At 33.6% G+C, this 22,087-nt stretch overlaps 1 protein-coding gene across 1 annotated transcript in view; it reads left to right on the forward strand.

Annotated features, from left to right (window-relative positions):
• The window catches only part of LOC129231339 (transcription factor AP-4-like), a 61,898-nt gene extending 44,737 nt beyond the window's left edge, over positions 1-17,161 (forward strand). Inside the window, exons 3-5 of the mRNA XM_054865629.1 lie at positions 13,962-14,136; positions 15,350-15,600; positions 16,435-17,161. Coding sequence (XP_054721604.1) covers positions 13,962-14,136; positions 15,350-15,600; positions 16,435-17,031 — 1,023 coding nt within the window. The 3' untranslated portion in view covers positions 17,032-17,161. The remainder of the gene's footprint in view (positions 1-13,961; positions 14,137-15,349; positions 15,601-16,434) is intronic.
• The last annotated feature ends 4,926 nt before the right edge of the window (positions 17,162-22,087 follow it).

Raw genomic sequence — 22,087 nt, forward strand, 5'->3', positions numbered from 1 at the left:
GCGTAAAACTTTGAAAAGCAGTTTCTTATTTTGAGCTCAGCTGCAGATACGATTTTTGTGCTTAACACGGCGGTACTAGTCAAGAGTACTGATGTGCCGGATCGTCAAAGAAGTAAATCCGCGGATCCGGATCATTAGTGTCAAGATCTACGGATACGGATCTCAATATTTTTTTTTACCCCAATTCAACTATCCAAGTGTAAAATTTGTTACGGAAGTTATCCCCGTCAGAATAATGGCAGTTTCTTCAAAAAATGTCAACTGCGGCAAAAATATAATCAAGACTATGTTTTACTCTTTAAAAAATCTCCGTTAAAATTGAGGGAGAGTTGGAAGGAATGGGTCAGCGCTGCATTATTGCTTAGCTGGAATGTGAAAAATTATTTCTAGCTTACTCGGTAGATGTAGGATATAGGAGCAAGAGTGTAAAGCTGCTACTGGACAGGCTAGAAATATTTTTTCCATTTTATTTCAGCATAAATGCAGCGCTGACCCATTCCACCGAACTTCTCCGACCGACGAAATACAGATCCGAGAACACCTTTACAAACAGTAAATAGAGAATTTAGTCTCACTTTTTTTAAAGGATGCCAAGAAAAATAAAAATGAAGAATAACAGAAACCCCAAATCAATTACAAAAACTAAAATTAATTTAAAGAAAAAAAAAAACAAAACATATTCCAGAGAGCCGACCTCATATTAAGATGAATTTCACGGATCAAAACACACATTTATTAACAAATACGAACTGACAGCAGGTAAAAATTCTAAATCATTGAGCTTTTTCTCCTTATCTTCCGACTATGAAATCGCTACCAATCACGCGTATAAAGGCTTAGAATTGCCTTTAAAATTTATATAACAAGATTATAGCTCCTACTGTATATAAGTTGGAAGTTTCAAATAAATATCAAACGCAGTAAACTTCGTTCTTTCAATAGGGCCAACATTTTTAACGTACGGGTAAATTTTTACTACCATAATTGTGAAAAACTTTAAATCGGTTTTTAATGTCTCCGGTAATTAAAGTTCTACCATAACGAGGCCAAGTTAAGAACACTTTCGATCAAGTCACCTTTTGAACGAAAAATGAACTATCAAAATCGGTTCATCTGTTTATGAGCTACGATGCCACAAAAAGACACACTAATACACACTTTTAAAACTTATTTCCCCTTCCTTTTTGCAACGGGGGAGGGGGGGGAGATACAAATTGGCTTCTGAAATGATACTTTATAATTTAAATAGGGAATAAAACCTAATTTCAACGGAATTTAAGAGTCTTTTATTCAAATATTTAAAAATTTTTAGAATAGAAGTGATCCGTTTAAGATCCGTCAAAAAAGTAACAGATACAGATCTTTACTTTCCCTCGGATATCTACGGATACGGATATCCGGAACATCACTAGTCAAGAGCGTCTAAATGTTCTAGCTCTGTCCGAGTCTGTCACACAGTGACAACAAAGACTTTGATTTATAAAAAAAAACTAAAAAATTGTTGAAAAATAAGAGGCATTTTGATTTTTTAAGGATAAAAAACTTTTTGTGTACATTTATGTGAATTATTGACACTATTGTAGGTAAAACATATTCTAGTCCTGATAAGAAAATAATCACATACTCAGAATCACAAATAGGAGTGCGTTGGTATTCTACAATAACAATTATCAATAATTAGGATGATCTATAAATAATTCTATTTAATTAGCAATTTAATGACGAATAGTTCATGTCATAGTATCTTAGAGGTCCCTCTGAAAAAGAATCCTGACTACGCCACTGTAAACTTTTGACGAAAAACCAGGGGTTCCACGAAAAAAGTGAGCATTGAAAAGGATTCCACTAATCAAAGAAATTAAGAAACGCTGTAGTAGATAGATTAAAAATAAGAAAAAAAAACTTTAGGTATATTAATTTGATGTATGTTTTAAAACTTTTTAAAGTCGATTTTAGCGACAGCTATTCGGTTAGTTTTTGAAGTATTGTTTAAATGCGTCAAAAGTGGAAATTTTTTTTTTCTTTCTAAGTTACACTTGAATGTTGCCTTGAGCTTGAGACACACCCTTTCCATGGCAATTCATTTCTGTTGTGAACAGCTGCTCGTCTCTCGTTAAAATTATTTTGGGAGATGTTCTGAATCATACGATAGTTAAGACTTTCCCAACAACCAAAATAAATGATGACTTTCAGCTGCTATCAAATGTCGGTGCCCAGACGTAATGTGAGTATGGTCCCTCGTGGAGTGTTTTTCTTTCCTTAAGAAACTATTAATATAACTTGTAGCATTTTGAACAAATTTGATTTATTCTCTTAGTTCTTGTTAATGGAGAAAGTGCTAGTTCCAACTACTCAATGAACTTATATTAGCATTTACCATTATTTTGTACAATTATTCCTTGTTTTGCTTTGTTTTTGCGTGTTGTGTAATGTCTCACTATCGCAACCAGAATTCACCTTCTGAGGCGGGGGTTACGATCGTCCCTATAAGTATTTATACTGTGGCGTCGCTACTGGGGGAGGGGGTTCGCCCCGGGTGTCACCCGTCTGGGGGGTGTCACTCAAAGTGAAATTGCAAGTTTTTAAAAAATATAAAGCTAAAATGCATTTTTAAGGCTACAATTTTGAAAAGTTTCCCTGGGGGGGAGGGGTGTCACCACAAATTAGCGCCCCGGGTCTCACCCATGCTAGGTACGCCACTGATTTATATACTATAAAATCCCTTATTTTTCCGAAAAAGAACATGTCTGTAATTTTAGGAATTTAATTTGAACATAATCGAAAATTGATTGCGTATCAAGTTGAAATATTTCTCCAGGCTTAAATTTTCACGCTTACGACGGATTCGCGAAAATTAATGCCTGGCTAAAACAAGTGCTTTTACGGTGTAAACAACCTTACTAGGATTGGCACCCGTGTTAGAACCAAGGGTTGCTGTTTCGCCACTGATGATCTTGTAGTTGTAAAAATGAAGTCATGAAAAGGCATGGTGACATCGAACTTGTGTTTTGAGGAAGGCTATTTGAGGCAGTGAGAAGCAAAGGGATGTAAGTGGGCATTTTCAAGTTTTGAGTTAAACACGTTTAAAGATAAGGTCCTAGGTCGACTTTCATTGAAAAGTTTTTCTTAATCGCGGTTTATAACAGCACCTACCATGGCTTCCAGTACTATCTATTGCCCCAAGACAGAGGAGAGGTTCACTTACCGTTTGTACTGGTTATCTCCAAATTTTTAATTTTGCAGCTTACATCCATTTGCTTATCACTACATTTGTAAAATGTACTATCTGATATATTGAATTCAAAGTTATATGCACGAAGGTAAATATAGAGGTAATGGACTCGAAAGACTCAAGCATCCCTTCAAAAAATTTCTTAATGATTGAGTGACTATTTTCTGTTAATCTATTGTCCAAAACTGTTTAAATAGTTTCACTCGTACAAAAAATAAATCCCAAAACAACAATTCTTAAATGTGGCTTTTCCGTTAGGAAAACACTAAATTATTGACTCTGGACACGTGCAGTTTATTATGTTTTTTGAAGTTATGATATTGCTATTGCTGCTTATTGAGGTGAACCTTATTTAGACTCAGTGAAAGCATGTAAAAATTTAACCCCTTTTCCTCCTGCCCTAGACATTGAAAATATGTGCAAAAACTGTATCTACATTTTTCAGATGACTGCGCAGTATTTGCGACCCGACTTCATTCTTTCCTTTTTTCTACGAAAATTTCTACGTCCGGTTCCAGAACGTTGGAATGTTGATAAAACGTGACGGGCATGCAGTAAAAGGGTTTCTCTTTTGTCGAACAGCGATTTTCAAAGTGTTCCACGTGTTTGACCGGATTCTTACCTCGTAGGCCTTTTACCTGCGGTCACAGTGTTGCAAGAAAATCTTCGTCCTTGCCAATAAACTCGTGTGTCCACTCCAACCGCTCACTGAACTGAATCTTTTTCAATTTTCATAGCATAGATTGATTTTCCTTGTGACATTTATAATTGAAGTTTGGGCTATTGAATTCGAATCGTTTTCTCTTTCTTTTTTTTTTAGACAAGACATTTTTTTCATGCTAGTTCGGACTTTTTTTTTTGGTAATTTTTGTTCTAAGCCTGTTATTGGTCATTAGTTACACTTGACTTTCAGTATTTCGCTTTCAGTTCAAGTAACAGTACTTACTTAGTTTTCTTGCATTATGTTTGTAGTTATCGGGGCATGGAAAGCATAGATATTTAAGAGAATTAAAAATACATGTATGAATAAAAACTTAGCTTTCTGAGGATGAAATGAGTGAAGATATGCGTTTTATTTTCATTTTTAATATTTAGAATGTTTCACATTTTCGTATCCAAAAAAAAAAAAAAAAAAACAAACAAATTAATTGTAATGTTTTAAAAATTTCCAATCGCTTCCCGCCATTTTAATTGATGCTAACCTTGTAGTATATAAAATACAAAGCTTGAAAATACTCTTGATGGTGTAACTAAATTTTTGAGGTTTGTTTATGATTTTCAATGCCTGAAATACGCTTGTAGAGGCGTTAGAAATATATCTGCATACACAATTACACATACATGCAATTTTGCTGTATATATATATATATATTTGTAAACATGGTGCAATGTAATGTAAATTAGTTAAAAACTACCTTTTCTTTTGCTTCGTTACCCCAAACCCCGAGGCAGGTGCCCCCAAAACATTTTTTTCTCATCTACAGTATTGCATGCACAATATATCATACGAGGCAAAGGAATGTAAGTGGCAAAATTAAATATTTGGAGAAAACTAGTACAAATAGTAGGGGTGAACCTCTCCTCTGTCTTGGGACAAGATATAGTACTAGTAGGGTAGGTGCTGCTGTACAGCCTGATTTAGAACAAAAATTCAATGAAAACCTACCTTTGCATCTCACTGCCTCATATACGTTAGTGCTCGTTTATTGCGAAGCAGTGTGCAACGAATTTATGGCTATAACTTATTAAAAGCTTCAATTTGCCCTTTGCGTCTTAGTGTGCATCATTTATCTTTTTAACGAAATTACGGCTGTAACGAAATTTCATCTTGATCCCTTCGACTTCGTTGAAACAGGCGCTATAAAAGCTTTTGTCGGATCTTTTCATCCATAAGCTCATGTCTTTTGCATTGGAAAAGGCGTTCCTTGTAACGCCGAAACACGTGTCTGCAGTTATCTACAAATTGTTCTTTTTGACGTTATTTATTTTACTTTTTGGCGCAAATGTATTTGTTTAACTTAATTATGTAAAAGCTTAGCGGTTTCTCTCAACTTTTGATGAAAGACGCCAAAAAATTTTTTCTATTTAAAAATTTTTTTCATTTATAGCGAAGCTTTGAATTTCCAGCTTTTTTTTTCTAAGTGTCTCAAAGAAAAAAAAAGTACTTGCTGGAAAAGTATTAGAATTGAAAAAATTATAAAAAATTTTCTGCATTCCGAAGGAATTAGTATTATGAATTGTTTCCCATACAATCCCTTCAAACGCTGAATGAACGCATATTCTGCTCTGCGCTTTGAAAGATTCTTTCGCCAAATATGGACTTCCAACGCTCGTGATCTTACGGCGCTGACTGGCGGTCACGGTGTAAGTTTGCACTTGTTTTTTTTTCCTTTACTTTTTCACTGCCATGGCCATTCACTGCTTTTCAGTCTTGAATCGTTTGTTTTCCACCCTTTTTTCAAACGACTTATCGTTGTAAGTACTCTTCGTCGTCCTTGAACATTTAACTCACTTTGTTTCTCATAATCCTACTTGATAACATGAAGACAATTTTGCTTTTGATACTTGATCGGCTTTTGTCATCACAGTGATTCGTCATTGTTTTGTCGTTGTTTCGCTACTTTGATTTTTTGTATAGTTTTGCACTTATTTTTTCCTTTAGTTAAAAAAATGGTTTAGCTAACAGTTGAACCAGTATAAACTGAAAATAGTTGATCCACCCAATTAAATACTAGTTGATCGCTGGTTAATGACAAATTGGAACTTGTTCTGTGTAACTAGTAGCGAATGTTATTAAAATGAAAACGAGAAATAGCGTTTTTATCATGAAAACTATTCTTGCGTCACATGACACACTTCATGTGAATTATATTTATTTACATTTTACAGCCAAAACTTATCCAAATATAGGACTTTCTTTAAAGTCCCCCCCCCCCCCCTTATAGCAGAAACTTCCATTGTTGTCATGTTTCCGTAACAAAAGAATAAACAAAGCACGTGATTCTTTTTGTTTCATTTTTGCTTTTTGTGCTTATCAACTGATTATAAGTTTAGTATTCAGCGACATGTACCACTTTTTTTTGTACCGTTTCATAGCACTCACCTTTCTCTACCCCGTGAATTGTAAGTACTTCCGTTAACAAGTTTCCGGATATTAGTTTTCCCAAACCTGTTGCGTGTTGATTTTCATTTCTAGCTTCCTGTTTCACACCCGCGTTTCGTTCGTTTCTGAAAACTTAATTACCGGATGCTCTACTCCGTTCAGAAGAGTTTATGTCAATCGTATCAATCGCATTTTGAAGTTATTGAATATTATTTTTAGGATTCCCGAAAGCTGTACGTGGGACTTCGTGATTATCTTTCTCAAGCGTATGATGAATTTTACCTGGGGTCACTATTTTGTCACCCTAATGTCTACAAAACACTGCTTTCTAAAACTAGGCAGCATGACCCTATAATACTGTGACGTAGTATCTATAGCCCTGTCTGAGCAGCAACATTTCTTGACCTCGGAAAAATAAGCCGAGACCAAACGAAGGAAGTACAGTATAACTCGATTTAAAGATTTCTTCAATTTAATGGTACATTTTGGTCAGGATTTGACTGCATTGAATGTCTATGCTCCTCAATTTAACGATTTCCTTGATTTTATAACTTTTCCCAGTCCCTTGACAATCGTTAAATCGAGGTCATACTGTAGTTTCCAGCGTGGTGCCCGGATTTTAGGTGAAATTAGGCTCTTGGCTTTAGAAATCAGATTAGTTTGTTAAATCCACGCATATGTAGCTCTTTTTTTTTGTCACAATTTCTGTAAATTGTTAAATGTTTTCAATTTTACGAGTGGACCAGTGCAGAGTAGCACATCCATTTGAATCGAACGCGCCAGCTAACAAGCAAAGTTTGCCAACTAGTTTTTATAGGTGAAGTATTCCAAAAACGCAAAATGTAACACGTTTTTTTTTATTTCAAATCTGGTTTCAATTTGGCCACTGTTGGTGATACTTAGAGAGTAAACTATTGAATCACATTAAAATTACCAATAATGGGAAAATGATATTAAATTGGAGTAAAAGGAAGTCATGTAAGGCACACATCAACTCGTTTTTTTTTTTTTTTTTTTTTTTTTTTTTTTGAGTACTCAATGGCGTCATATACAGATCCGGATCGGTATTGAAAAGGAAGTTTTTTGCTTCTCACTGCCTCATATTGTAAAATTTTAATTAACTGTAGTAGTCCACCAAATTTTTTTTTTGTGTACTCAGGAGTGTCGTATACAGATCCGGATTTCTTGTTTTGTTTCAAATTAAGTTTTAAACAAAGATGGATAAATGTTAACTGGCGAGTAATAAGACTTTAAGTTAAGTTAACGATGTGAATCGAACAAAAATTTGGCTGTGCCTTAAATATCAACATCAAGGTTTTATTTTTCAGCGAAGTCATCAAAACTCTGAAACCTGTACGAGGCTTGTACCTGAATATATTAACGATTGGAATGTACGGATGAGTAATTGCTGAGATGCAAACCGCTGCATCACCTATCGTAAATAATACACGCGTTGCCTTAATGAAGTATGCGGATGCATTTCAACGCATCCCCGCCGTGACGCCAATAAAAGCGCCGCCAAATTTAAAACCGCCGCCGAATTCCTGAAATAATTTTCACAATCGGTTTCTCCGTCGCCGTATCAGCTGATCACTTTGGAAAGTGGAGTTGTTTTTCTTACCCGCGGCCTTTTTAATTCAAGTGTCAGCTGGCAGAGGAGCCGAAGAACCAGTCTGAGGAATTTGTCTGCCTGGCAGCAAAAATTCTTGGACTGTGTAAAATAACGACTTTGGCGTTGAAATTGATCTGAAGTTGGCTTTGATCGTTGTGCTTGATTATCAAAAACAATTTTTTTAGAGCCTTTTTTTTGCGAAAATTAAGTTTACCGTGCTCAGTCGTCTTGATGAGAGAATTATAACGCCACTGTTCGACATTCGGTTGTTATTCCTACTAGAAAACGAAATTCGTTAGTACAACGCAGAGTCCAGGGTTTCCCAAGAGGATAAAATGTATTCCTAGCCCTTTGAGGAACCCCTAAATTTGTCATTGTTTTTAAGGTTTAATTTGTAACAAAAAAATTCTGGGAGTCCTCTATTTTGCAGAACTTTATTTCATACGTAAATCGAAAAAATAAGAGCGGAAAAACTGCAAAACAAGGATAAAATATTTTTACAGGACATCTTCAAAGCACAACGCTCAACCTTTCACTTTGGAAAGTCGAGTTGGGCCTACTCTTTTGCCTAAGTTCCTACTGTAAATGCTATATAAATTCAACATTCATCCAGACACACAGAGCATTTTATATAAGTAGAGGTACAATACATGAACTTCAACCTTTTGATCAAGTTAAAATTTTGTTTTCTCCTTCAAAATTCTTAGAACTGGCTTGACTTCGGATTTCTTTGATGTAGAGTGAAAATTTGGCTATTTAAAAAAAAAACAAAACAAAAAACAAAAAAAGTAGGGGAATGTGGGGGCAAAGTGAAATATACTGGGGCGAAGTGAAATGGTGAAATATTTACTCTCTTTAGAGTCACCTATCCGGTAATATTTTTACCATGAAGGAGCACAGGTAGTCGATTCCAGAAAGGGGGAAAAAAAAATCGCCGTAGATTAAACCATTTGTTAATAAAGGCAATTAAAAAGATAACTCAAATCGTAATATTTTGTTTTAAGTTACAAGTCATTTTGGTGACTATAAAATGATAAAGTTATTATTAACGTTTAAAATATTGAGACCTTCTAATATTTGGTGCAGTATCAATTTAGTAAATATTAAGCTTATTTGTATTTTAAAGAATTTGCGCAGTTAGTCAAGTGCATGTAGGGCAAAGTGGAATAGTTTTTTTCAGTTACTCACACAATCATTTACTAAATCACTTACATTTTCATTTATTAATTCATTTACAATCCTTCATTTAGAAATTCGCTAATTCATTCACTAATTTTATTTTCCTCGCTCATTTATTTTTCTTCATACATTAATTTAACTATTCATTTATTATTTCACTATCATTTCATTTGTTCATTGAACCTTTTGTTTGCTGACTTATTTGATCGGATTTTTTTTTTAAATAATTGAAAAGAAAATATATCAAGAGAAAAATATTTTATATTTAGCTTTGCCCCTTCAATGCAAGTTTTATTATAAAATCCAATGTTCTTTCTTTATGTACTGTAATTTTCAAAACAAATTTCCTGTTTGTTCATTTAAAAAAAAAAAGCTCAGTCATCTTAACTATTTCACTTTGCCCCCTACTGTATATTTTTTTAAACAATAGCATGTTTATTTTTTAAAATTCTGATGTCTCAATATAATATTATTTCCAAGTTATTTGTGATCGATACTTTATGAAATAAATTGTACTTAGGGTACACATATGTCCCATACTTTTAAAATGTTTAACCACCTTTGGCAAAATTATTCAATTTAACATCATTCCTTCCGCAATATTCATATCCAAAGGTTAATTTTGTCGCACGTTTGAGTTAGAAATTTATAGTCGGGACCTGAGAATACATTAACATGCCAATTCCCCATCGTCGGTTTTCTGACTGAATTACTACATACTGTGTTTTTAAATAGTTACTTAAACCATAAACTGGTTAAAATTATCTCGTTACTCCAACAGATGACGCTACTAGCGATTGTTTCTTCACTGCCGGCTCGAAATGTTAGTTTCGTTTTTCGTATTTCAAGATTTCTTTTCTCTCTTTCGGACCACATACTACCACAGCATATGACAGGGGTGACCACTTTGGAGGGGGGGGGGGGGGGGGTTCATGGCGCAGATTGCGCCATTGAAATTTTTAGGGAAGGTTGTTTAGAGGGGTGTTGTTTTCCTCTTTTTTTCGGGGGGGGGGCTTTCGAATTGGGGGATCTTCGTGGTATTGGAGGGGGAGGGGTGCGCAATTGTTCTTAGAGGGCGAGGGAACTTTTCACATTTCAGTTGTTTGTCACACATATATTTATGTTTAAAATTAATGACGATTCAAGAGTTCCTTTTGACTGCTTTTGCCGGGCCACTCAAAAAAATTAAGAGTTCCGCATGCGGCCCGTGGACCGCAGGTTGAGTATAGCTATTCCATGGGTTTCTGGGAACAAAAATAAAGAACCATTTTTCAAAAAAATAGTTAATATGCTTTGAAATATATACCATTTTGTTTGATAAATAAACAATTCACTTATCTCAGTTTTTTCCTTGTGAAAAGGGGAGGGGTATGTCTTATGAAATCTTCCGTTATTAATCATTAATTTCCATGAAAATTTATTTCTATCAAGACAAAAAATTTTCTTTAGACAGTTTTTACTACTTATAGCTTCATTATTAATGTCAATTACCATATGAAGAATGGTACTTATGAATTTGTTTGACTTAGGGATTTTTTTTGGAGAGGGAGGGGGGGGGGAGGGGATGTAGTTTTAAGACAAACATCTGAACATTATCTGCTGTATTTTACCTTTCCCGAATTGCAAAAGGCCAATGGGTCATAAAGTTAAAATTTTAGAATTCTGACTAGACTAGAGTCGTATGAAGATTCATTAAAAAGAGTTTTAATTAAGAGTCGAGTTTTTCTTTGAAAGATGATTATTACATTCATATAGTAAATATATTGCTCAAAAATAATCTGGTCCTAGAAGGTGTCTTTCCACATTTTGTAACCCTTTCACGTGAGTTCCCCTGCGTCAAATATTACTCCAAATCAGAGGGGGGGGGGGGGAATAAGACCACCACTGATCCAATTTTTAGTGGCATTTTTAAGAATTGAAGTGGGATTTTGGTTTTGTACTTTAGTTCATTTTTTAAAAATTTTAGATAAATATTTATATGAACAAAATATACGCATACATTAATGTAGCGCAAAATTTGTTAATGAGCAAAATGCTGATAGCAGAAATAAGTTTTATAGTTGCAAGTTACCAACCCGATTAACATTAAAATCTCTTTCAATGTTTGTTACGTATAGGCAATCTTCTTTTAACCATTTACTAAATAGTGTACTAATGATGTACTCTCAATCGCTCTTAGAAAGTGTTCTCAATGCTTAATAATAAAAAAAAACAAAGAAGTCCGCAAGTTGCGATCTCGACAAAGAATGTTTTAGTGCAGCTTTGGCATTTAATCGGTTTAAAAATAAGTTTTGTTTGGTGCATTAGGAGCAGAAGATACTCAATATTTCAAAAGTGTTTCCGCATTCAAAAAAAAAAAAAAAAAAAAGTTCGATCTTTTCTCCCTGTTTCTTTGTGGCTAAATTCCTAGATTCTTCCATTCATTGACAATAATATGGCAGTTGAAAATTATCGTCAGCCATCTAATTTATACTAGCTGTCTTCATTGAAATAAATTTGAGAAATAAAAAAATTCAAGATGACAAATTTCGCGATCTTTTTAACGTATGTTCTCTAATGGTGAACAGTCGGAAACAGCGCGCAAAGGGATTTTTATTGAGTGGGGTGCACAATCACGCGCTTTAGCTCGAACATGAAATGTTTTCATTTGAGGGTTCAAAAATTTAAATTTCGGAAAAAAAAATAATAAAAAAAAAAATCCACCGTCTGCATGGTGCATAGCTTTGCTACCTGTTATTATTCATTTTCCCACAGAACTTTTTTCTATCCTCTTTTATGCTTTATACGTTCCCTATGTATCCCTCCTCCCTTTTTTTTTCTTTTCTTACTTATCCCTTTTTGGAATTCGGAATGTTCCCTTTCTCCCGCGCAAACTTTGACCACCTGCTCCCAACGTCTGCTGTTTTCTACAAGGAAAAAAATCTTAGCTCTGTCGCTCCCTTCTTACCCCCTCTTTTAGCGGAAAAAATCAATTGTTGGGTAACAACGTCGAAATGGAATGTTTTCTAGAAAACTGGAATTGTTAACGAATATTTTAAAAAGCTATCTCGTATGCTCTGAATGAAATTCCATGCGGATTTTTTCGCTTGAATTAGAGCGGCGGTTATTGAGATCGCTGGTATAGTAAGAATTTGATTCATACGAAAATAAATAAAATAAACTAACTAATTTTGTCTCTTAAAACCTGCCCCTTATACAGGCTTGGGCCTCCACCACTTAAGCCCTGCCCAGATCGTAGCGACATGCCCGCCATCTTGGGGCTAAATTTCTTCCTATGCCTGCTATGGTGAAACAGCATGTTTTGCTTCTTGACTGTAGATTGACATGGAGTTAATTTATAAAGAAGCAAAACACTCTACTCCACCATAGCAGACACAGGAAAAAAGCGGCGTTTAGCCCCAAGATGGCGGATGTATCGCTACTTTTAAACTACGAGCCAGGGCTTTATCCACCACAGTATATCTCCATCTTTCTCGCTACAAAGCCAGAATTTTTTCCAATTAGTAATCTTTATCAAACAAAAAAATGTCAATAAATTTTGTTTAAAATCCTTAGCATTATCGATCCATGATTCCTTGGGTTTTCCTCCCTTTCTGTTGAAAAATTTAACGTTATCTTTTTGAGTATGTTTCCTTCTCTCTGAACGTGTCCGAGCCCGTGAATGGTAAAATGAGAAACTGTATTCTCTATTATAATATGGAATGGCTCTTCTTCTGCAGTACCTTAAATCGGCTAAAATCCTAAAAATTAATCGGAAGTTGCCGTTTTGCTACCAATTGCATTCTGACTTGTTTATATATTGCGTTGTAAATGTTCTAGTTATTGAGACACTTGGGAAAATTCCAAAACAGCCTACAAACCTCTGTGTTACCCTAACGTTAGGAAGGAAGTTTTTTTTAAACTAATATATATATATATATATATATACAACGGTACGAATTGAATAAAAATAACTTTGTTTTTAGATCGAGAATGTTATCTTTTGCCGACAGAATGCGCTGATATTATATTAACGGGTGGTTAGGCGTCCTATGAACGAGCAGGTTGACTTGGGGATTAGAATATTGTTTACTCTAAGAGTTTTTGTTACCTTAAAAGGGTTAGGTCTTTATTTCCCCCAAAGTGGTTGATATTCATATCGCCGCTCAAGTACAGTCTTGTCCTCGCCTCCCCCCCACTAGTATCGACTCAGGAAGTCCAAATAATATGTACTATTTATGCTACTTCTAAATTTTTTTTTCAATCATTTGTTTTATTTCAGTCATTTCGTTACAGCATCCTCAAAAAGAGGGTACCTAGTGTCAAAGTAGGAAGCAGTGTGCACGTTTAATGGGACTCTATGTATCCCAAACCAGGGAACCACAAGAATAGTGCAATAATGAAAAAAAAAGTAGCAATCACAAAAGAGCATATTGAGACATTTTTCCATGCAAAAATTATTTGCACTCGTGCCCTCATTATCGAGATCTAGTCTTTAAATCAATAAAAGTTTTAAGAAAAGAGCAAAATGTAAAGACTTCAAAATTGAAGATATCCCATGGTTTCAGTTTGCTTGTGGCAGGACATCCAATTGCAAAGCGTGTAAAAGAAGTCTTTCATTACTTACCAAAAATGGCTTAATTTTGGAGTCTCTTCTCATTTTGGCAGAATTTAAGACTTCATATTTCGATAACGGAGACATGAGGGCAAATGATTTATACCTCTAGGACATGTTTTACCATGATCTTTTGATTGCTACTTTTTAGAAATTAATATCAGCTCTAACATTTTCACTGTGTTTTAAAATTTAATGGATTGTTGTAATATATTGCTAGAAATATTGTTTTCTATTTTAGGCAGCCATTCTACAAAACACAGCAGACTATATATACTCACTCGAACAAGAGAAAGCTCGACTTCTGGAACAAAATTCCCAGTTGAAAAGAAGAGTACTGAATTCGCAAAATAATCAAGACAGCGATGGAAGTTGCTCAGATTCTCCGTTACCCAAAAGGAAAAAGAGAGAACAAGGTTAGTTTTCCTTACCTTATACTAAAATAGTGCGACATTTTATACTAAAAGTTATGGATTTCCCTTTATTCTAATAGCTGACAATAGTAATTCTTTTAAAATTAGTACATAAATCATTTGAATAAGAATGGAGCATAAGACATAAAAATAAATTCTTGTTAAAATCAAGGGTGCTTGCCCCCTCCCCCCAAGAGTGAACACTCTCCAAAAATAACTCCCCAAAATGAGACCAAAACTCTCCTAAAATCGTCCACCCTAAATATTAACACATTTAAGTGCATTTTGAAAATTTTTTTTTTTAAGTTTCTCTCTAAAAACTTCAAAATTCTTGCATCCAAGATTCTGATTTTGTAATTCTATTTAAAACAATAGTTGTGTTCATAATATTGAATTATTTAAGATCACTTTAGCCTACATTAAAAAAAAAGTTTTATTTTTTGCATTCATAATTCACTGCCAATAATCATGTGATGGATGGCAGGCACCATACAGATATTGTTAGTCACACAATACTATTAAAAAATGATACCATTAAAAAAGGTTTTTTTTATAACATAAATCATGAATTTTGCTTCCAGTGTTCAAATATTTGACGTGTGTGTTCTATGTTACAGCAAACACTTTAAGCTTATTGCTTACATTATGAATTTGCAAAATGGGTTATAAATTTCTTTTAATTTTTCTATATAATTGAATTTACAAAATTTCTTATTCAAAGCTATGTTGCATTTTTAGAAATTCAGTACAGTAAAACCTGTAAACAATGATACTGTTGGAACCTAAAAAAAATATTGTTATAGACGGGTTATCATTATAGACAGTTTGATTAGTTCTGCTGACATTTTGGCTGGGATTAAGGAAAATATCGTTATAAACAGGTTTATTGTTTTAGACAGTATTGTTATACACAAGTTTCATTGTACTATGAAATCCATTAAGAAAATCTTAAATTATAGGCTTAAAATATAAATTATCTGCATTTATGTTTCAAAAATTACTAAATTCTTATGAAAGGGGCATGGCCTATGCCTATTTCTTGCCACATTTGCCAACTTTTACAAATTAGGCATAAAAACTTATGCATTTTGTTTGTTTTTTATGCATCAGTCCTGATTTTTTACGCATTTTGAATTCTTCTATGATGGAAATTATTAAGAATCACTAAATGTATTGTGTAAAATGCATTCATATTACTAATTGCATAACTTTTCAGTGGAATTAATTGATGAGGGTATTGGAAGTTCGAGCCCTAGAAGTGAAAATGGTGGTGATGATGTTAAACGTGAGCTTCTTGAACTGAGGCTTTCTCTGGAGCGCGAAAGAGGTTTACGAATGCACCTTGAAGATCAAATTAGGCAATTTGAAACCCATCTACTTTCTGACAAACAATTGGAGACCAAGTTACTTTCTGATAAACTCAAGGAAGTCATTCCTCATGTTCAGTTACAGTACAGTGAGATAGAGGTATGCATTTTTTTCTTACTAAGTCATTTTTTATGATGCATAAAATAATTTGGTTTCATGTTTGTGATTTATAGGAATAAGATTGCAGTTTGCTTTATGATTGCTCTCATATGCATGGATTTTTTAAATATTTTTTTGTAATTTTTAATTTAATTAAATTTAATTAATGCATGTAATAAATAGTAAACATTACATCTTACCTAAGCAGTTAAGTGAAAGGATTGATGTCATATTTATACATTACTTTTTCCTTTTCTAATACAATATATTTATAACAGAATTTGATGCAAGATGATATCATCATTATGCTTTAAATAGAATTCTAGAGCTTTTGATGGTAAAGTAGGAGTTATTAGTCAAATTTTCAGTTCTCTAAAATTTTCAAAACAAATTTAATCACCTTAAATATGCAGGCAATTGAATTCGGTTTTTTCTATGAAAACATCAAAAATAAAGATCAAATCTATGGTTACAAATTATTTAAAATATAAATTGAGTGTGTAAGAATTTTTTTTTTCTGAGTAATTTGGCCTTTAAAGAATATGCCATGTAGTTTATTTCTAAAACTTTTTTCTCATTATTATTTACATCAAAACTTGAAAACAAAAGAATGAAAATTATAGTTTACTAGTTCAGTGGTTCATAACATTTACCTTATTGGTGGACCAAATTGAAATTTTCATTAACATAGGCTTGAGATTTCAGGTTGATGTTAGACTTAGTTTTACTTTTGAATTTTTCAAAAAGGGACTTTTTGCTGCCATAAAATTTTAGATATTATTTTTAGAAATATTTATGTATATTTTTATACTTAGTTCATTGCACTATTTGTAGGATTTATTAAAGCCCACAACCTCAGTTTTGAGCATGGTTCTCGAAAGTAGTTTGGAAAGTCCAAGATCACTTGGTACCAGTCAAGAAAGCCAATATGACATACCTCTAAGAGCATCCAGCCCAGAATTGTCTAATGAAGTAGCTGAAGATCTTTCTGGTAAAAATAATGCTGTGTTACTTCCTTGTGTAAGTGAACTCTCTCTTTCTGATACTAACACCATTCCAAGACTTAGTTCACCATCCAGCCCTGTGAATGAAGCACCAACTTCCTACACTACAGATGTTGATAATGGTTCACAAAAATCAACTTACAAAACTAGTACATCAAAACAAAATCTTGAAGCAATAGTTGAAGCAATACGGCATGTTGAAGGTGATCATATGTTTCGAGATGATCCTTCACCCACAGATTCCCATTTGACTCAGTGGAGTGATGAAGAACAGACATTATCAGGAGAGAAAGATGACATTGAGGATCAAAGTTTGCGAACAGTACACCTAATATCAAATGGGGAATTTTCATTCCAGCATCAAATAATTAGAAATGCACCTGTTTCTCAGTCTCGACCAGGAGTTATTGTGTCCAACCATTCTTAATCATACATTCCCCGATCCTGACTATAAGCATCATTCCACCAAATTCATCATTTGATACTTTCTGCTTAGTGTACTATACCCATGACCATTCTTCATTACGGTAAGTTCAGTTCCTGGGTGCTCATGCACTATCTATTGCCATTGCTGGCCATACCATTCTTTATCACGGTCAGTAGTTGTTTTCATATAAATGTCGGATTTTTAAAGACCCAAATTTTGGTGTCAGACCAAAATTGCGGTGCTGATCGCTTTTTACTATGTAAATATTAGTACAAATAATGTTCTTGAACTTAATTTTAGTTAAAATATTGTTTTTCAGTAGAATGCTTTTTGTCATTCATTAATTGCATATTTTATTGAATGTTTTTACTGCTGTTTATCAGTGAGTGTTCTTTTTATAAATGCATGGCATGTTATTGTTTTCAAACAAACTATTGCTTAGCAATTGGCTCCATACACTTTTTTCTTTAAAGATGTTATGTTGTCACACATAATTATTTGTCACACTTCTCGTAAAAATTACAAATTGAATATTTGTAAAATTTATTTTTAACATCAATTTTTTACTACCCCGTTTAAAAGCTAAGCGTAAATGGAATCGTATTTAAAGCGCAGTAAATGTGTTTTTCCTGGTTAACCTTTGAAAAACATTAATTTAGAAAAAGAAATTTTGTTTTTTTCCAATAAAATTTTAATATTTCCCAGTATGCTTTTTTGTTTACTAACTTTAATTTTTTGAACTCTTGAAGATTACCGTAAATTTGAACATGCCTTGTTTGAAAACATCGATGATCCAGTAATATATATCATTTGATAAAACGTTACTAAAATTTTCATCTTTAAATTTATATTTTTTTAAAAATAATTTTATTACTAAAACAAATAAAAAAAATTCCTTGGAAAGGTTCAATTAGTCTTAGCTGCTGTACAGAACTTTTTTTACAGCAGATACTTATTTTTTTATTTTGAAATACATACTTATCATTTTTATAAATAATGAAACTATTTAACCTTTCTTGTTTTATAAAAGGGGACCTGTACTTTCTTCTTTTCAACAGTGACTTCATTTAAGATGGGAATAAATATTTAGATGTAACTTGAATTATATATATATATATATATATATATATATATATACCAGAGTCTTGAACAAGTCATTTTAACTTTTAACAAAACTTAAATGTCATTTAACATTAAAATTTCAACTCAGTGTACTATTTTATGTATAAACTGTTCATTAAAATGTTTAAGAATATTTTCTAGCACATTTTTAAAACTAAGCTCATAAATGTTTACCACTGATGCCTCACATGTTATGGTGTGCTAATTTTTTACTGTAACTCTGTTATTGTTTTCAATTTTGTTGACTGGTGCTATATCCTTCTTTGTATTTTGTTGAGAAATTTCTTTTAACTTTTTATTTCTTTATTATAATCTCAGGTTTGTGTGTGGCAATTTATGCGTACATTCAACTAGATAATGTGTGGTAATACTTACTCATATATTTTTGAAGTGGTAACTATAATATTTTAACTGTATGTAGTGGTTTTGTACATAATTTTGATCTATGCAATGGATACCCAAAACAGATAACGGTATTCACTAAGTATACACAGATGCATCTATGCAATAAGTGTGTGTTTGGACCTATGCAATAAACATACTCAATTATGTATCAAGTGTGTCAAATGTTATTATAACTACAAGATTTTACTGGAGTATAAAAGTACTAGTTTTATTCTTTATTAACTCATGTGTATTAACATATCAACTTTAAAAGGAAGAAACCAAATTATTTACACATATATTTGTTTTGTAATGGCAATAGCAAATACCTATGTGAGAGATAGGAGTATGTTTAAATTGTAGAACTTTTAGACATAATTCTACTGAAAATCTTCAGTAATCCATCTAAAGTATGAAGAAAGAATGTACAAATGTGCTTTGGATAAATAGCTTGTGAAAATATGAAACATTATTGAAAGTTTTGGTAATGTTGGAAATTTAATTTTTCTGTAATAATCGCTTTTGATTGAAATGTGCAAAAGCAGTGCTAGTGTATTTACATTTAAACGTATTGCAGAAAAAATAATCGAACTAAAGCTGTATCATTTAAGTGATGAAATTAAATTTTTCCTGTATAAGCATATTGTTTTTGATGTAGTTATTATAACTGAAATTTATACAAGAAAATTTTAATCAAATTGGAAAAAGAGAAGGGGTTAAAATTTTAGGACACTGCCATTTGTTTTGCAGAGTTAGTGTTACAATTGAAGGGCTCAGGGCAGAACTGCGACAAGCCACAATGAGTGACTTATCGATCAAAATTTTTGTTTCTCATAACTAAAATTGAAATAAACATGACGGTGGATTATGTCTTTTGGAGAAGTATTGCAGAATGCATAATAAGTTTAAAAAAATTCTAATATTTTTTATACATTGTAAACTGGCTTACTGAAAAATTCACATCATGTGGCATATCACATTCTCACCCCAAGTCCTTCAATTTATACTTACATCTGCATGATAAAAGTTTTCATTAAATTTAACTATAAAAACAATCCTTCATTTTACTTGGGAAAAAGTGGACATATATCTAAAATGACCTCTAATGCAAAGGTGGGGAACCTTTTACCTCTCTAAGCCAAATTTAATTTAGGCTGTAATAAAGATGGTCACATATTGTTCGTTAGCTGAGAAATGCAACTTTATCTAATTATTATAGTTTTTGTATCCCTTACTTTTTTTGCTTTTTTTTTAATAGGAAAAAAATCATTTATTCATTACTTATAGATCAAGTAGTCATTATTTATCGAATAATTTTTGCATTTTTATTTTAGTGTTTTCAGACTTAATTGTCTTATTGCTATATACACTCTGTTGCAAAAAAATATATGCACCTAGAAGAATTAGAGCCGCAATCATGAAACTTGGCACAAATGCAGTTTGGTAGCCGATATGCAAATGATTAAAATTTCAGCGCCACTGAAACAAGGCTAAGCGCGCTATGAGAATGTGAGTTGCACAGGTGGGAGAGTTTAAAAGTATGAGTACTTGTGTCGTAAGGCTATTCAATCGAATATGTTGACTTCGGTAGACTGTATTGTGACTTAAGATGCCTTTAAGACGTAACCGGCGACAGTAAGAACAGTCGACGGAGTTTGATAGGGGCCGTATAATAGGCCTCAGAGAAGCAGGTCGGTCAAACAGGAGTATCGGCCGCCACCTCGGTCGGAGTGATATCGTAGTTTCTCGGTGTTGGCAACAGTGGATCACGGAAGGGAGAGTCTACCGTCGTGAAAGGGTCAGGGCGTCCCAGGAACACGAATGAACGCGAGGATCGCGCAATCAGAAGAGCGGCCACGTCAGCATCGACAATGTCGCTAGCATCGATTCAATGCGACTTACCTCCTTCCAAGCATCCGGTGGAATCAAAGGAAACCATTAAGAGACGACCGGCCGAAGTTTGCTTAAGGAGCCGATGTCCATTAAGACGCTTGCCACTGACCCCACATCATAGGCAGTGTCGAGTGGATTTTTGCTGACCTCGGGCAGCTTGGAGTGTAACAAACTAGATGTGTGTGATCTTCAGCGATGAATCCTGATTCAGTCTCAGTGCTGATGATCACCGTACAGGTGTGTGGAGGCGCACCGGCCAGCGCTCCGATCCGACATTTGTTGTCGAGCGGCATACAGCCATTTCATAAGGTGTGAGTGTGGGGAGCGATTTCTTGGGACACACGATCACCTCCAGTTGTTCTCCAAGGCACTTTTACAGCTCGCAGATACATGGACAGCATTTTGACGCCGATTGTTCTGCCTATGCTATCAAGTTGCCCAGATGCCATTTATCAGCAGGACAGTGCTCGTCCACATACTACGCGCATCTCTTAACATTCTCTTCAGGGCTATGACGTACTCCCATGGCCTGCCAGGTCACCAGACCTTTCGCCAATAGAGCATGTCTATACGTGCTGGGATACAGGGGAATTAACGACGCAGTTGCCAAGATTATTGCATGATCTTCCACAGGGGGTCAAAAGTGATCTAATTGCTTCGATGGCACGTCGTATTTCGGCTTGTATAGCTGCCAGAGATGGCTTTACTACTTACTGATTTGTAACCTTTTGCATGCTGTAACTGCTTGATAAAATTATCTTTTATTCTGAATTTTTAATCATCTTATCTCCTTATACACTACATGCCTGCCAAGTTTCGTGAGTGTAGTTCAATTTCTTCTGGGTACATACATTTTTTTGCGACAGTGTATAACAAGCTGGGAATAAAATTTTCTGAAATTTTATTCCCGGGAATCTTTCTGGAAAAAAATTTCTCTTTTGCATTACATTGATTACACCTCAGAATTCAATTGACATTCTGGTAAAGTAAAATTTGAGAACAGTGTTTATAATTGCAAATAAAACTACATATTTAAATACATCTTCAAAAGAAAATAATTAAGTAGAAATATTTTATTATCTCTTAAATATTTGTATTTATTATGAAAAAATTCACTAAAAAAAAACAAACATGCAACTGTATTGCATAGAATAATTTTTAAATGAAAAAAAAAATTTAGTAGGATACTTCTGTGCTTTTTACTTGAAAATTATTGAAGATTACTATACTTGGTATCCTCAGAGCTTGACTTGTTAAGCTGTGAGGATACCAAGATTACCAACAATAGTTCCACACCCTTTTTTTGCTCACAATCTGGATTATATTATATGAAACAATTTTTAAATTTTTTTTCAAATTGTTACAATCTATAGATTAATATGAGCTAATTTTATAAAGGCGGTGACATAAACTCATGGAGTTAGCACATTCCCCACCTCTGCCCTTATCTATTTGTTTAGGATCTAAATATATGCCTGCAGCAAACACAATATGAATAGTTGTTGAAAAAAAGGTTATTCATACAGGATCTATTTCAGAGGAGCTGCATTTAACGAGATTCCGGATTTAATGAAAAAATGTATCTTTTGTATGGTATCATGTTAAAAAAGTATCAGAGCATATATATATATATATATTCTTTTAGTGAGTAACTAGT

Source organism: Uloborus diversus, chromosome 10, assembly GCF_026930045.1.
Source record: "Uloborus diversus isolate 005 chromosome 10, Udiv.v.3.1, whole genome shotgun sequence".
NCBI classification, from domain to species: Eukaryota; Metazoa; Arthropoda; class Arachnida; order Araneae; family Uloboridae; genus Uloborus; species Uloborus diversus.